The 16,921-nt window shown below is 43.1% G+C and overlaps 1 protein-coding gene and 3 non-coding genes across 4 annotated transcripts; all 4 read right to left on the bottom strand.

Annotated features, from left to right (window-relative positions):
• Positions 1-2,374: 2,374 nt before the first annotated feature.
• Positions 2,375-13,041, bottom strand: LOC115194598 (eukaryotic initiation factor 4A-I). The gene is made up of 11 exons (XM_029754440.1): positions 12,982-13,041; positions 11,586-11,637; positions 11,117-11,249; positions 10,373-10,512; positions 9,526-9,694; positions 8,845-8,954; positions 7,761-7,904; positions 6,763-6,900; positions 5,588-5,677; positions 5,224-5,303; positions 2,375-4,280 (listed from the first exon to the last, which is right to left on the bottom strand). Exons 1-11 carry the CDS (start codon positions 13,002-13,004, stop codon positions 4,136-4,138), a joined length of 1,224 nt encoding a protein of 407 aa, XP_029610300.1. The 5' UTR covers positions 13,005-13,041; the 3' UTR covers positions 2,375-4,135.
• On the bottom strand, positions 4,542-4,684 carry LOC115195066 (small nucleolar RNA SNORD10). The gene has a single exon (XR_003878603.1). It is a non-coding gene; the product is annotated as a small nucleolar RNA SNORD10 (small nucleolar RNA).
• LOC115195067 (small nucleolar RNA SNORD10) lies at positions 7,200-7,327 on the bottom strand. The gene has a single exon (XR_003878604.1). It is a non-coding gene; the product is annotated as a small nucleolar RNA SNORD10 (small nucleolar RNA).
• Positions 9,144-9,287, bottom strand: LOC115195064 (small nucleolar RNA SNORD10). Its single transcript, XR_003878602.1, has one exon. It is a non-coding gene; the product is annotated as a small nucleolar RNA SNORD10 (small nucleolar RNA).
• Positions 13,042-16,921: the final 3,880 nt, after the last annotated feature.

Here is a 16,921-nt window from a genome sequence, read left to right as displayed (position 1 = left end):
GGCCACACTGTCAACCAATCAACCCAACTGTGTCAGTGGCATGTAGGTATCAGGGGATCAGATGCCTGATAAGATGTTTTCCTGTTACAAAGACATGTAACCACAAGCCACACTTGAAACAGATACAGTTGCTTCAAGATAATAGCTTTAGTTGTACCAAGGAATCATGGCAAAGTTCCAGTGACACGCAGGCGTCAGGGAAATGCAGCTACTAGCTAGTAGTAAAATTGACGCTTTTAATGCTGTGTATGTGTTATGAAGTGTAATTGAAAGAGAGCGACTCTCCGTTGGGGCTGATCTGTGACCCACTAGCACCTCCCCCGGTTAATGGGGAATAAGGCAACCTCAGAGTTACACACAAGGATACTTTGACACACACAGATGAAACACACATGGAAAGGTAGTGGAAGTCCAGAGATGAGTCCAGCTGTTGTGCAGGACAGAGATGAGCTTGCTGCTTTCTCTGTGGCTGCTTGAGGGAGACAGAAATTGGGGATCTGGGACCCAAGATGACTGTCTGATTGGCTAACCACACTGTGTTGCGCAGCGGTCTAAGGCACTGCATCTCAGTGCAAGAGGCGTCACTACAGACACCCTGGTTCGAATCTAGGCTGTATCACAACTGGCTGTGATTGGGAGTCCCACAGGGTGGCGCACAATTGGCCCAGTGTCGTCCGGGTTTGGCCATCATTGTAAATAAGAATTTGTTCTTAAATGACATGCATAGTTAAATAAAAGTGTGATAAGGCCCCTGACAACCATGACTCCTAGCAACCTATCGTTTGGCTAGGGACAGAGGTGTGAAGGGACGGTTTACAACCCATAGCCTAGCCTGCTTTGTGTCCCTGAGAGAGGGCAGTGAGAATGAATGGTCATTCTACCCCTCTAACCAGGGACTGATTTAGACCTGGGACACTCCAGGTAGAGCAGAAAACCAGCAGTAGTCCGGACTTCGTAGCGCAAGATTTGAACACCCTTGAACTAGAGCAAGTTGAAACAGACCAACTGTACTTTAAGTAAGCTGCGTTCAGGTACGCAGCCCAATTCTGACATATTGTTTTCCACAAATTGGTATTTTGACCAATCAGATCAGCTCTGAAAAGTAACTCATGTGATTGATCAAAAGACCAATTATTGGAAAAAAGATCAGAATTGGGCTGCTTGTCTAAACACAGTTCTAGTAGCAGCACCAGGGGGTGATGGCAGCGGCCAATTCACAAGACACCAGGAACATAATTTCAGGAGTTCCGACTAGTTAGTAGACAGCAGGTTAGGAGAATTAACACGGTAGGTTAGGACAACTAACACAGCAGGTTAGGAGAATTTACGTGGTAGATTAGGAAAATGAATGCAGTAGATTAGAAAAATGAACGTGAAGGGTTGGGATAATTTACACGGCAGGTTAGGAGAATTAATGCGGTAGGAGATAGTTCTAACCTGACGCATTCTAACGCAGCAGGTTAGGATAATTAACGTAGCAGGTTAGAACTAAGTTAGATAAAATGCTTTCCTAACCTGCTCGGAAAGGTCACTTCCGCCTATTGCTGTACCAGAACATAACATAGCCGTTTCAAAGTTGGGCAGCCTGAGTGGGTTTATACTTGTTGCCTCCTTGTGGCCATGTTAAACAGTACCAGTTTGTGTAATCCACCGTCAGCTCTATCAATTAAGATTTATCACGATCATCTCAATGGTAGGATGTTTTTTTAGGACAATTTGAGCTGTCTAAATGTGTGACGTGATTATTAAATCTAACTGCGTTGTTGGAAAAGGACCAGTATGTAAGCTTATCACTGTATATTACACCTGTTGTCTACAAAACATGTGACAAGTTGTTTAAGTACATATGAATGCATCTTGAAGCATGATTTACTTGATTTTGAACAGTACCAGTTTGTAACCAAGGACATCTAAAGATTTGTGAAATATGCTTACCTTAAGACTTGTACCCAAAAGCCTGTTTCATCATAGGCAGCGCCACAATTATTTCACCGTTGAAGTTAAACTGGGTGGGACTTCCTATGAATTAAGGAGGGATCACAACTCCATCCAGGTCATTAGGATCAGCCAATGATTTATACTCGTAAACATCCCATAACTGCAGGTGGCAGTCAGTCACCAACCTTGGCTTTATACCTGTTCAAACACTTGCAGTAGGCACCCTTTCAGTTCACCGACTCAGTGGAACTGTACTTCAAGATAGTTGGCCTCAATGGAGCTGCCCATGCTCACCATAACAGGACAGAGCCAATGTCTATGGCTTAACCTAAATATGTGAAAGCAGATGAACAAACTAACACCAGGAATATTATTCGAATGACTATTTTGACAACCTAATGTGTGAAAATGGACACGAATGCAACTTCAACCATAGTTCTTGTTAAAAAGGAGAAATACCTTTATTTTATTTAAGACCATTAAAATAAATACTATACAGAACCCAATGTAGAAAAGTTGGTACACGGCTTCTGTCTCAAAAAAAAATGTTAACATCACATTTCCTTTAATAAATTCAGTTAAAAAATAGCACTGACCAAGCAATAACTCTGCACATTCCTTTTCCCACCCACCCAGTGACAGGCAATTTTATAAAACGAAAAAATAAAAAGACAATCGCCATCATTTGTAGGTCGGCCCTTCGTATAAAGACCTCTCCAACAGTTTGGTGAGGTAGGTTACAAAAGTGACACCCTTTCAAATCTAATCTTTCTGGAAAGAAAATCGTAAACTAAAGGAAATAGCCTGTGAAGCGTAAAATCCTCACAACCGGGTTTGTGACCATTGGAAACAAGGCATAGCTGGATCTAAGGCTGCAGAACCCTTCCAACCGCGATTGCTGGAAAATCTGGGAATTTTTGGGAAAAGTTGGAATGTCACAATTTTCTGCCTTGAGCAGCAGTCACCCCATCAATACACGACAGGCCTCAAACTAAAATAATGCTACCGCAACTTGGGACTATACAAAAGGATAAAGAAAGTATAAACAAGAGAATCACACAGCAGAGATCAGGATCAAGGAAACATTTCATACTCATTCATGATCACTTCTCTACATTTTATTTGTTGAAGATGATGCTCCTTGAACCCCTTTAAAACCCACCTCCCAAGACGAGTTGGATACCAATTTCAGTTTGTTGGATACATTGTAGTCTTTTCGGAAGTACTATTCTGTAAGTAATAACTTCTCCAAGCCCCCCCCCCCCAAAAAAAAGGTCAATAGTAATTTTATAGTCGCACACTTACTGAAGATCAATGAAGCACATCACAATAGTGAGGCCGCGTCCAAAATTGCACCCTGTAGCCTACATAGTGCAGTATATAGGGAATATGGTGCAGAGTCAGATGCAGCCAGAGAGTCACCCTAACTAAAAGCTAGTCACTTCCCAACATTATACACAAATGCCATTCAGTTGCATCAATTGGGGGTAAAGAGTAGACAACCACAACTAAGGTGGTCAGGTCAGTCCATGAAGTTAAATAGAGGGCACAGACGGCAGGCGGTTAAGAGCGTTACCAGCAACCTTTAGATTACTGGCCCAACACAACTGAAAAAAAATATGCCGACATGCCCTTGAGCAAGGCACTTAACAGAAATTGCTCCTGTAAGACGCTCTGGATAAGAGCATCTGCTAAATAACTAAAATGCACAAAAGCCATTACGGCAAAGATGCATGTGCCCTCTATCAAACTCTATGGGGAGTTAACTTATCACCTAGTATCAGTTCTAAAGTTCAGTCTTTAGTTCTTGGCAGCCAATCATTTAGAACCATCTCAGGGGTTTAAAAACCAGAGGAACAAACCCATCGACAATGCATTTTTGACTTTGGAAAGAGGTGTGGGTGGGGTAGAACTTAAGTAAGCTATACTAGACTTAACAGAGTGTAAAGGGCTATGAGGACAAGACAGAACCCCCAGTGTAAGAGCAAAATCATTTGTAATGGGTTTGAACACCAGTCGGTATTCAATCACAAGGATGGGAATCAAAGGTGAAATAGGATCGGATTGGATTTCAGGTCAAGAGGGGGAGGGCTCCAGGATCTGAGTGATCGTTATTTTAACCAATTGGAGGGGGATATTGGGTTTGTTGAAGCCAAGGGGATTAGAGAGGGGGGGACAGAAGGTAGTCATCCAGAATCTAGATGAGGTCAGCCACGTTCATGGGCATCTCCTCAACAGTGGTGTTGTAGAACGTCTCGATGTCCCTCAGCGTGCGCTTGTCCTCCTCAGTAACCATGTTGATGGCAACTCCCTTGCGGCCAAAACGACCCCCTCGACCAATCCTGACCAGATAGAATGGAGGGTTTAGGTTGGATATTTAGTTTCATCTCTTTTGGTTGACATGTAGTTGAAATGGACCTGCTGCATGTAGAGGAGCTGCTTGGTGCTACTGGACAAGAGATCAGTTCAACCCATTATCTGGAACCATTGACAGTTCACATTTACCCAGTCGTTTTCCCAATTCTGTAATTCTACCCAGTATACTCCACTAAATGCATTGTTAGAGAACATGGAAAGGAATCTCAACTTCCATCAAATACGCTGTATTCAGCCAGTGTGGAATCTGATCATGAGGTCCAGAGCACTGAGGTCCAGAACACACCAACCAACAGAACGCTGAGTGGTAGAACTAGAACACTCAGGGGGTTCTAGAGTCAGTTGACACGCATGGATTTCATCATTATACAGCTCTAGAAACCTACACTTACTATTCATGGTTGCAGATGCACGACTGAGCATTCTAATCAATGAGCGCTGATGATTATCAAGTGCATTTCAGTGGCTTGGAAATACAATGACATTGAAAAGAAGTTAGGAAAACCTGATCATTTTAGTGTATAATATTTGAGTGGAGCACACCATTAGTGATCCATTTGACAATTTGCTAGCACAACATTGACACCAGTCTAAAGTAAAACTGATGCCAATGCTGGCAAAGTTGTTTCATAAGTAATATTTGACTACTTTAGCGATGGCAGTGTACTTCAGGCTACAGTCGTTGGCCTCTGTCCAGAATGACTGAGGGTGTCAGAACTTTAGGGCACACCACACTGTCGCTTGAGCACGTTCATAATGGTATGAAGCAACAAGAGGTACCACCTACAAAGTCAGATATATGTAGGCGCATATCAAACATGCACCACCCTGGTGTTAATATATTGCTCTGCATGGATCATAATGTTCCCAAATCTAACTCTGCCTTCTGGGAATTGGAGTTGTAGTCACCTGTGGATGTAGTTCTCCCTATTGGTGGGCAGATCATAGTTGATGACCAGGGACACCTGCTGGACATCAATACCTCTGGCCTGGAGCAGGACAGAGACCGAGGGAATAATCACTCATTAGCGCTGTACTTCGACTGGTGACAAAGCGTAAGAGGATGCACATGTTTTGCATAGTCAGTCAACAAGGAAACAGACATTACATTAGAGAAGGGTTGTAAACCGCTAATAAGTCATGAGTTGGGACTTTGAGGCCAGTCACTGGAGAGCAGACTAGATTCACTACCAAAGACCAAGCTGGTAGGATAAATCTAGGCCCAAATTAACAGGGAGTGGGTGGGGGACACCATTAACAGGAAGGGACTTACCAGCAGGTCAGTGGTGATGAGAACCCTGCTGGAGCCTGAACGGAACTCCCTCATGATCAAGTCCCTCTCCTTCTGGTCCATGTCTCCGTGCTGGAAGAGATCAGACATGAGCTACAAATCATATGAATGCATAAGACATGGGTATGAGAGATTCCTTTAGACTCTGGGTCCAGTTTGGATATTGTAGACTATCATTGGTGTGGTAATGCCACGATGGCCTTGACTAGGTTGTCAAAATGCTATACACAATGTGAAAATAATAATAAGTTTGTCATCTGTGCCCATAGCATGAACCAGCCTATTCCTCACTGAGCAGAGCTGGCTGGGATGAACATGGACTGATTCTCTTCCCCTGCCAGATATAAGACTCAGTGCCATTAGAGGACACTGCCTTGCCCAGTTGACAGGGGGCATGAAGTCAGATGGTATAAATAGAATTCTGACCCCATTGACTTGACGTGCACACTAGTTGTATGGGACAACCCCACCTTGACATAGTTACATTAAGGAAATCAGACTACACTTATGGACATTACTTTGATTGCCTTGTGCCTGGGCCACAGATCTTAGAGCCAATTTAAGCTTGATCTGAGATGTTTGAGACTCCGTATGGAGGGTGTGAAGTAATTGTGGAGCCTCCGGAGGCACACAGACACCAAATTAAGCTCGGTACTGCATTGCGCCTCCCAAATATTGTAACAAGGCTAAGGACTCCATATAATTCCGCATTGACATGATTGGTTGACTGTAGGTGGGGGCAAGAGGTCCTGTATAAACAAGCTCCCTTGACAACAGCTCCGTGAAGCTGAAGCAGGAATGCCCTGACTTCTGCAGAGGCTGTATCACCGTAAATGCTGCACGGCCAATGCAGATGTTGAATTGACCACGCAGCGCCTTAATCTAAAATAACCGTAAATGAAACCGTTACAGCTTAAATTCTCCAGCATTTAGTCTGTAGCATAAGGTTCAAGTTATATTCATGCTATGGCTGAAGCCTAAGAAATCTCAAGTTCAAAGGGGGTTCCTTACTCTTGCTAGAGATTTCATAGCCACAGCTAGAGTAGTCAGGTCAGCCCATAGAACTGAATAGAGGGCACACTCAACATTACAGCAGCGATGCATGGTGGTGCCCTCTATCCAACCTTACAGGTTAGTCAAAAGGGTCCTCGTCTTACCAGAGCGGACACAGTAAAATCCCTGGCATGCATCTTCTCAGTGAGCCAGTCCACCTTCCTCCTAGTATTGATGAAGATCACAGCCTGGGTGATTGTCAGGGTCTCATAGAGATCACACAGGGTGTCAAGCTTCCACTCCTGGTAGAGGGGAGACATTGAGAATGGGTTAGATGACTATGCAGTCAAGGATGTGAGTTTAGTCACTCACAAGGATAACCTTACACAATATGGATATCGTCTGATCAGAAGTAGCTTTAGTATCATTTAGTCTTGCAAGATTAGGTACAAATGGCCAAAGAGAAGTATAGAACATCTCAAAACAGATGATTTACCACCCAATATTTCCACTCAGACTTCTCTACCCTAGTCCAACTTATCTATGAGCCAAAATCTCACAAGAGGAAAGTCTTTGGCAGGACAGTAAATCATGAAGGTGTGCCATTCGCAGCTTTACAGTCAGATCACACCCAGAGAGCCTGTGGTAACAACCAGCTGACAGAACGCCAACGGGAGGCTCAGGGGGTTCTGGGATCAGTTGACATGCATGAGTTTCAGCAAAATTAGCCACCCCCCCATTGGATTACTGCAGCCATTTTGAAAGTGTAATTTAATGCATGTAATGTAGTAGTCTTCGGTTGAAGTTACTCCAGATAAGATTCTGCTACATTACTGAAATGTAACACCTCGGGATTGAAGGCAGCGCAGCCATAGGATGTACTCAACTAGCTCGTAAGAAAACAGGCTAAATGAATTCTAGCGAGATATTGGACCAAATGCAACCCCATCTTAGATCTGTGCCTAAAGGAAACGTACTCAGACCACCCAAACCTAAGCTCCCCAACTGATCTTAGATCTGTGCCTAAAGGAAACGTACTCAGACCACCCAAACCTTAGCTCCCCAACTGATCTTAGATCTGTGCCTAAAGGAAACGTACTCAGACCACCCAAACCTAAGCTCCCCAACTGATCTTAGATCTGTGCCTAAGGGCAATGCACACCTCTTTCTCCACATTGATGTAGAACTGGCGGATACCCTCCAGGGTGAGCTCCTCCTTCTTGACCAGGATGCGGATTGGCTCACGCATGAACTTCTTGGTGACCTCCAGGACATCCTGGGGCATGGTGGCAGACAGCAGAACCACCTAGAGGGGTGTCAGAGGTTAAAGGTCATGTTTAACTACTTGATGTAACAGGAACGATAAAGGGTTGTAAGATGTGTTTAAGTCAATGGCCTTTTGTCAATTGTATTTGCTTAACGCCCGAGTCCTCCCGCCTCCCTTTGAAAAAGGTCAAAGGTAATCGAGGAGCGGGAGAGTGAAATCACTAGGCGCCTTTGTCAAGATGGTAGGTCCCAAAAGTGATTTTAAACAAATCAAGCAAGGCATTTTAGATAAACTATTCTACTTAGAGACAAAACAAAAGTTGATTCAAGGGGGTGTGGCTGATCAAACCGCTTCCGAAGGACCGATAGCCACCTTACAAGGTTAGTCATGCTTATCTTGTAGGGGAGAACTCTTCCATTCACCTACTAACAAGTAGACACTACCACCGTTTCTGGGTCTCGGAGGAGCAAGGGCAGAGAATGGACTTTCACACGAGAAATGGCATCAAATGGAAAGTTCCTTGAAGTCTACAACAGTTCAACCTCAGGGAAGAGGCAATGCCAACCACACCCACAGGAGTGACTGGTGTGCCGAACCGTTGTAAACTGAAAGTTGGGCAACCGGTGACTAAGTTGTAAACGGCTAATAAGTTATGGGTTGGGACTGAGGCCCTTCACTGTGGAGAGCAGTTAAACTGAAGCAAGTTCATAACTAAAAGCAAAGTACACAGCAATGCAGTTAAGCCTGTCCTACAGATCAGTTAGCTGAAAGGTGTAATAAGTGACTTATGCAAGCTAACTAAATGTCCTTAAGACAGTGCACTTTACAAATGACCACCATGGAAAATATTTCAAGCTAGAGGAAAAACCAGATCCAAATGTCAATTAAAGTTAATTCCAATCAGATTTGAGCTCTAGTTACTACAGATGGGTGTAACAGTGCTGGTGGGTTGGGGTGAGTACAGGTCAGAACGACATACCTGCGTGCTGGTGGGGAGCTTCTGGAAGATCTCGTAGATCTGGTCCTTGAAACCACGACTCAACATCTCATCAGCCTCATCCAGCACAAACATCTTGATGTTCTTGGAGGCTGCATGGAGGCAAGGTGGAGTAACGCAACATTAAAAATGCATCTACAAGTAGTCACTTCATTCTTCACTGGTATTATCACTACTACATTCATAGCAGAAGGGATAAAATGAGGACAAATGCCCAGTGAACCATCTGACTCAATGCCTTTACTACGTGCAAACCAAGTTCTGAGTGATTGAAAAATACTGTATTCAGCCAGTGTGGAATCTGATCATGAGGTCCAGAGCCCTGAGGTCCAGAACACACCAGCCAACAGAACGCTGAGTGGTAGAACTAGAACACTCAGGGGGATTCTAGAGTCAGTTGACACGCATGGATTTCATCATTATACAGCTCTACAATACTACCCCGTCAAGCAAAGAAAGGTCTTATCATGAACTGCAAACCTGGGTGCTACTAAGGAACAAAATGCGCAACAAACCATTGATGTTCCCGCTACACTAGGTATTGGTCAACTACTACATGTGGTGAGTTGGATAACACGTATTAAAGTACTTCTTAAAAGCCTCACATCAAGCAGAAATTCAGCCATTGATGGTCAATTAAACAATGGTTTAACACCTACTTACCCAGGTATTTGCGGTTCAACATATCAAACACGCGACCAGGGGTCCCCACCACTATGTGAGGGGCCTCAGCCTGCAGCTTGGTGACCTCGTTACGGACGTTGGTCCCTCCAATACAGGCATGGCAGGAGGCTCCCATGTAGTCACCCAGGGCCAGGATGACCTTCTGGATCTATTGAGGGGAGGAAGAGATATTATAGTGAAGTTCAAGTGAACAATCAGGGGAGAAATAGAACGGTTTCACACTATAGCGGGGTTGTTTTCTTTACTCAAGACACTGTACTTTGTTAGACTGCCACTTATTTTCCACATCAAAACCTCTCAACGCTATGTTGGAAGCACATGATACATCTGTGCCCATAGCATGAACCAGCCTATTCCTCACTGAGCAGAGCTGGCTGGGATGAACATGGACTGATTCTCTTCCCCTGCCAGATATAAGACTCAGTGCCATTAGAGGACACTGCCTTGCCCAGTTGACAGGGGGGGGTTAATGAGGTCAACAAACACAAGAAGTCCCGAGTTTAGAATTGTGTGACACTTCTTAGGGTTGACCTAGGGTTAGCAAAATGTCAGCCATTTACATTTGAAAGCTAGACACCTCCTGCTGGTTTCAGTGGCAGCTACTTAAACCCAGGCCAAACCAAAGTTAGCTTTGTGGCATGTCTTAAAAGCAGTCACTGATAAGACAGAAACTAAACCTACCAAAGTTACTTCAATTGCAATTCTTGGATATAGGACCACAGGACAAGAAATGCAACAGTTTCATGCTAGAGATGTGAACATTACCCATTTGTTTTTAATTCCTTTTATTGTCCAGCTCATCCCCTCTCCTCCCTTGTCAACACACCTGCTGAGCCAACTCTCTGGTGGGAGCCAGGACCAGGGCCTGTGTGCCCTTCAGCTCCATGTCAATCTGCTGCAGGATGGAGATGGCAAAGGTCGCAGTCTTCCCAGTACCAGACTGAGCCTGTGCAATCACATCATAACCTGGAGACAGACAAGAATGTCAAGCTCAACATATAAATAAAGGTCATACACAGGCTGATTTAGTGGTAGGTTTACTAAACTGTTACTCTTTGAGTGTTAACATTCTAGCAAAAAGCATTGGTTATGTCAACTCCTCCAACCAATACCAGTTTGCTTTCAGAGTTGTTTCAATAAGGCAGTAAATATAAGCTACTTATGCCAAAATGAACTAAATGTGACTAGTGTATGTCATCTGTGCCCATAGCATGAACCAGCCTATTCCTCACTGAGCAGAGCTGGCTGGGATGAACATGGACTGATTCTCTTCCCCTGCCAGATATAAGACTCAGTGCCATTAGAGGACACTGCCTTGCCCAGTTGACAGGGGGCATGAAGTCAACAAGCAGAAGTAAAGACTAAGGCACTTTTAGTACCTTCAGTTTAAGTGACCGTTAGCCGTCTTACAAGCTGACGAGCTAAGAAAATTGCAGTCACTGTAGTGACCATGCTGTATTGACATGGCAAGTTCCCTGTTCGGATGTTTTGAATGATCCCATGAGGCTTAGATTCCGTATTTTACCATTATGCCTAAGCACCTGAAAAGTGGGTGTGGTTGAGTACTCACCCTTGATACAAGGGAGGATGGCCCTCTGCTGGATAGCGGAGGGTTTCTCAAAACCATAGGCATAGATTCCCCTGAGCAGCTTCTCGCCAAGGTTCATCTCATCAAAACTGTCCACTATCTCATTCCAGTTGCTCTGTAGGATGAGGGAAGAATAGACATCCACATTACGGTAAGTTAGCAGACAACCTTATCCAGTGTAAAAACCACTGGTGAGCCAATACGTTCCCCTGAAACTAAATAGGACAGCCATCCTTCAGCAACTCTACACAGCTAACTTCATACATTGGAGCTTCTGGAATCCAGTTAGCAAGGTACGCCTCATTACACAGTATCTTGACCATCTAAGCATGTACAGTGTTTGCATTTAATTAGTCAGATTGCTCACATTATCGAGTTATAAGTGGAGCTATTGCGTATCTAGCTAGTCTTTCACATCCAATGTAGAAGTTGTCAGAGAAGCAATACACACCTCAATGATCCCATCTGGCTCCATGCCCTCTGGGCCATTGTCTCTGGGAGGTCTGAAATTTAACAGCAGTAGATGGTCATTATTAACAAATATCCAAGCTATAATGACACCAGGGAAATCCTATGCTTTACAATCTAAAGCTGGCATATTATAGCTTTAAAAGATGTCGAGAAATATCGTTAGCCTACACGTCCCAGTAATAATATGTTTTTGGTGATGACAGTAATATCTACCAGAAAAGCTTTAGAATAAGTCAGCTAAACTTTTCAGAAGCGTTAATAGTATTGCCGAACAGCAGATTTGCACACTAGAGAGTTCTGTAGATAACGTCGAGGGGGGCGCGGCATTTTCTTAGAGAAAGTCCCATGGTCTACAAAGCCGCCATTTCAAGATGGTCGTTTTTCACGGCCTGAATGCTGGTGATAGCTGGCAGGATAACAGCATGCGTTACCGTTTGAATATACAAAATTAGTTGTAAAAAAGTAATCTGAATAACATTGTCTGTTATTGAACAGCAGAGTAATGTATTTTCCTACTGAAATGAAGCACCATGAAAACGATTGGTAGGTACCTGGTTTACATATACGTGTCAAACTAGGATTAGCTTGCTAGACAGCCAACTAGGCCCAAAGTAGAGCCCCTTTTCGATTTATTTGGCAGCTTAATCTATATCACATCGCGACCATTTTTTGAACACACTAGTCGTGTCCGGTGTGCTAAGTAGGTCAGAAAAAACATAGCAAACGTAAATCATGCCATCTTTATCATAAGGCCTGCCATTTTCTCGAAGTACCGTTAACTACGACGACCATGTGCGTGAAATTTCCCCCTGCACTCTCCATCCAGCTGACCTGTAATTTGCTACCATGTTGCCCTGAACAAGATAAATAGGTTGTCGTATTTTCAAAAGTAGGGCTTATCAATACTAGATTAACACATCGGGCGGTATTCCGGGAAGGCCTAGACCAGGCTTGAAAATCGTCACTCAAGTGTATGCGGAGAAACCGGCACCGCCGCATCTCGCACTGAAAATTAGCAAATTGGGCTAACGATCTGGCAGCGGTTTTCAAATCAAACCTACCCCATGTTTCCCAAATCACCAGCTTTTATATCATTGACAACAAAACGCTGTCTTTCGACGTTACAGATAAGTATAAAGTTCACAAAAAGCCGGGTCGATGGACCTTTAAACGAGCTAACATTAACTAAATTAACATTAACTGGCTAGCCCGTAATATGCTAGCGACTGTAAACAAACACGCGCAACAATTTCTCTTCAAACATTGCATACATTTTCAGATCACATGCGTTAGGAAAACACATATTGTTCTATTTAAATTCACAACTTAAACAATATTACGCAATACATTGCACACTATATGCGTTCATTCCTTACCTATCTTCATACTCAGCCGACATTATCACAAAGGATGAGAATGTGGTAGGAACCTTATATATACGTCAACGTGATGAGCAAACTAGCGATTTCATTGCAGCAGCACCATGTCAATCAAATGTGACTCCACCCACTATGACATATCATTGGCTAATTCATACGTCATTAAGTAAGCGATTGACAGCATAATCGCGTTTATTTGCACACAAGCAGGCGGGATATAGTGCATAACCCTCCCATTGCATGTAGCTATTGGGCAAAAGCAGTCTTAATGTCGGTTTTCATTGGGTATTTCCTTTGCAACATTGAGCGCGCTCGGACACTGATCTCAGAACAGCGTTTTTGGTCCTGTTAGAAAATCTCATTCAAGAATAAGAATTCTTAAACCGATCCAGGGCTAGTTCATGTGAAACAAACCATATGACCAGAGCCCCGCACAAGTCTGCACGTCACTATATCTTCCTTTCGCAAATTGAAGTAATAATTATGCCGCGTTCAAGCGCTTGTCGGATCTAGGACATTTGGAAATGTTCGACTTGATAACTGGTTGTAGTTATACATGTGCCGCGTTCAACGAATCAACAAGTCGAAAATGTCCTACAAGTTCCGACAAATATTTGAAAGCGGCATTAGATGGCGTCTCCTATTTTCGCAACGTATACTGCTTCAGTTTATGTGGGATAACATAATTCAGTTAATAAAGCATCATCACTTACCGAGACTACCCTCTGTTTTTAGTCATGGAGATAAAACTAATCTAATGATGACTAACGTCGTTTGCTTTGGTAATGTTCACCATAAAACAACAACTGAGAGATGTGATGGGCAATTTCTGCTCCACTCTAGGTTCGAATAGCACACCTTTGAGGAGTAACATTGTATGTTCAGTTATCATGGTCAAGTCATATTGACAAAATTCCTGTGAAGATGGGGAGAGATAGGTCTGTTATAAAAACACGTTACACGTTTTTGACACAAAGATCAACTGACTAGTTGTTCAGCCTGTGATATTGATATTGTGACTATATACAGACAGTGAGCATATAGCCTTACTGCTGAGAAAGACCGCCTTCTCTAAAGAGAAGACAGGCTATGTGCACACTGCCCAAAAAATGAGGTAGAAGCTGAGCTGCACTTCCTAACCTCCTGCCCAATGTATGACCATATTAGAGACACATACTTCCCTCAGGTTACACAGATCCACAAAGAATTCAAAAAAACAAACCCAATTTTGATAAACTCCCATATATACTGGGTGAAATACCACAGTGTGCCATCACAGCAGCAAGATTTGTGACCTGTTGCCACAAGAAAAGGGCAACCAGTGAAGAACAAACACCATTGTAAATACAACCCATATTAGTTTTTTTATTTTCCCGTTTGTACTTTGACTATTTGCACATCGTTACAGCACTCTGTATATACATAATATGACATTTGAAATGTCTTTATTCTTTTGGAACTTCTGTGAGTGTTTACTGTTAATTTTTATTGTTTATTTCACTTTTGTTTATTATCTACTTCACTTGCTTTGGCAATGTTAACATATGTTTCCCATGCCAATAAAGTCCTAACATTGAATTGAATTGAATAGATATTGTCCCATCTTCATGACTGTCTGGTAATATAGCCCATGTTTTGCAAAGGAAGACCTAGCAAAGCAGCACGCCTGAACTGCACATACAGAACTAACATCAACATGCATGATAGTCTTTCATGGTTGAGGAGAAATTCAATACTTCTCCTCTAGTCTTTTTAAGAAACATTTGTCTGTTGAAAATGACTAACTACTTGTATAATCTATTTGCATAAACTACAAACAGACATACTGTACATACCCCAGACACACCACTATGGGTTTCTTCAAGGTACCCAAACCAAAAACAGAATTAATGAGTCGCTCAGTTATGTATTGAGCCATGTTATTGTGGAATGCTCTGCCACCAGAGGTTAGTCAGGCAAAAAATAAAGTTTAGCGTTAAAAAAACATTTCAAAAAACATATTGTATCACAGCGCATATAAGAATATGAAAGTGTGTAAAGAGTATTTTTGTTGTCTTTCATATATATTTAAAACTCTTATTTTATTTTTTAATGTAAGCTAAGGACCCTGGGACTAAACACCTCCCTCTGCAACTGGACCCTTGACTTCCTGATGGGCCGCACCCAGGTGGTAAGGGTAGGTAACAACACATCTGCCACGCTGATCCTCAACACTGTTCACGCATGAATACATGGCCAAGCACGACTTCAACACCATCATTAAGTTTGCCGTTGACACAACAGTGGTCGGCCTGATCACCGACAACGATGAGACAGACTATAGGGAGGAGGTCAGAGACCTGGCCGTGTGGTGACAAGCCAACAACCTCTCCTTCAACGTGATCAAGACAAAGGAGATGATTGTGGACTACAGGAAAAGGAGGACCGAGCACGGCCCCATTCTCATCGACGGGGCTGTAGTGGAGCAGGTTGAGAGTAACGTGTAACGTGTTTTTATAACAGACCTACCTCAAAGGTGTGCTATTCGAACCTAGAGTGGAGCAGAAATTGCCCATCACATCTCTCAGTTGTTGTTTTATGGTGAACATTACCAAAGCAAACGACGTTAGTCATCATTAGATTAGTTTTGGTGTCGACATCACCAACAAGAAAAGGGCAACCAGTGAAGAACAAACACCATTGTAAATACAACCCATATTAGTTTTTTTGAGAGACCAGTTCCTGAAGTCGGCTGATGCTGTCCGCAACTTCACATTTGACTGCTTTAATACTGGCTCCTAAATATAAAATAATACCTAACGCCCAAAATGAGTCCTGTCAACTATTTCAGTCCCACTTCGAAACAAACACCATTGTAAATACAACCCATATTAGTTGGTGTCGACATCACCAACAAACTATCATGGTCCAAACATACCAAGACAGTCGTGAAGAGGGCACGACAAAGCCTATTCCCCCTCAGGAGACTGAAAAGATTTGGCATGGGTCCTCAGATCCTCAAAGTTCTACATCTGCACCAAAGAGCATCCTGACTGATTGCATTACCGCCTGGTACGGCAACTGCTTGGCATCCGACATTGTTACAGCAAAATTTTGGAATACATATAAAAAGGTATGCATTAATGGCTTTGTTTTTCCCAAATACAGTGGTGTAAAGTACTTAAGTAAAAATACTTTCAAGTACTACTTAAGTCATTTTTTGGGGTATTTGTATATTACTATTTATATTCTTGACAACTTTTACTTTTACTCCACTACATTCCTTAAGAAAATAATGTCAACTCAGCAAAAAAGAAATGTCCTCTCACTGTCAACTGTGTTTATTTTCAGCAAACTTAACGTGTAAATATTTGTATGAACATAAGATCTAACAACTGAGACATAAACTGAACAAGTTCCACAGACATGTGACTAACAGAAATTGAATAATGTGTCCCTGAAAAGGGGGGGTCAAAATCAAAAGTAACAGTCAGTATCTGGTGTGGCCACTAGCTGCATTAAGTACTGCAATGCATCTCCTCCTCATGGACTGCACCAGATTTGCCAGTTCTTGCTATGAGATGTTACCTCACTCTTCCCCCAAGGCACCTGCAAGTTCCTGAACATTTCTGGGGGTAATGGCCCTAGCCCTCACCCTCCGATCCAACAGGTCCCAGACGTGCTCAATGGGATTGAGATCCGGGCTCTGCGCTGGCCATGACAGAACACTGACATTCCTGTCTTGCAGGAAATCACACACAGAATGAGCAGTATGGTTGATGGCATTATCATGTTGGAGGGTCATGTCAGGATGAGCCTGCAGGAAGGGTACCACATGAGGGAGGAGGATGTCTTCCCTGTAACGCACAGCATTGAGATTGCCTGCTATGACAACAAGCTCAGTCCGATGATGCTGTTACACACCGCCCCAGACCATGATGGACCCTCCAACTCCAAA

Source organism: Salmo trutta, chromosome 5, assembly GCF_901001165.1.
Source record: "Salmo trutta chromosome 5, fSalTru1.1, whole genome shotgun sequence".
In the NCBI taxonomy this organism is placed as follows: domain Eukaryota; kingdom Metazoa; phylum Chordata; class Actinopteri; order Salmoniformes; family Salmonidae; genus Salmo; species Salmo trutta.
The sequence above is the reverse complement of the archived record's forward strand: the minus strand, read 5'-3'. Positions and strand labels throughout refer to the sequence as shown.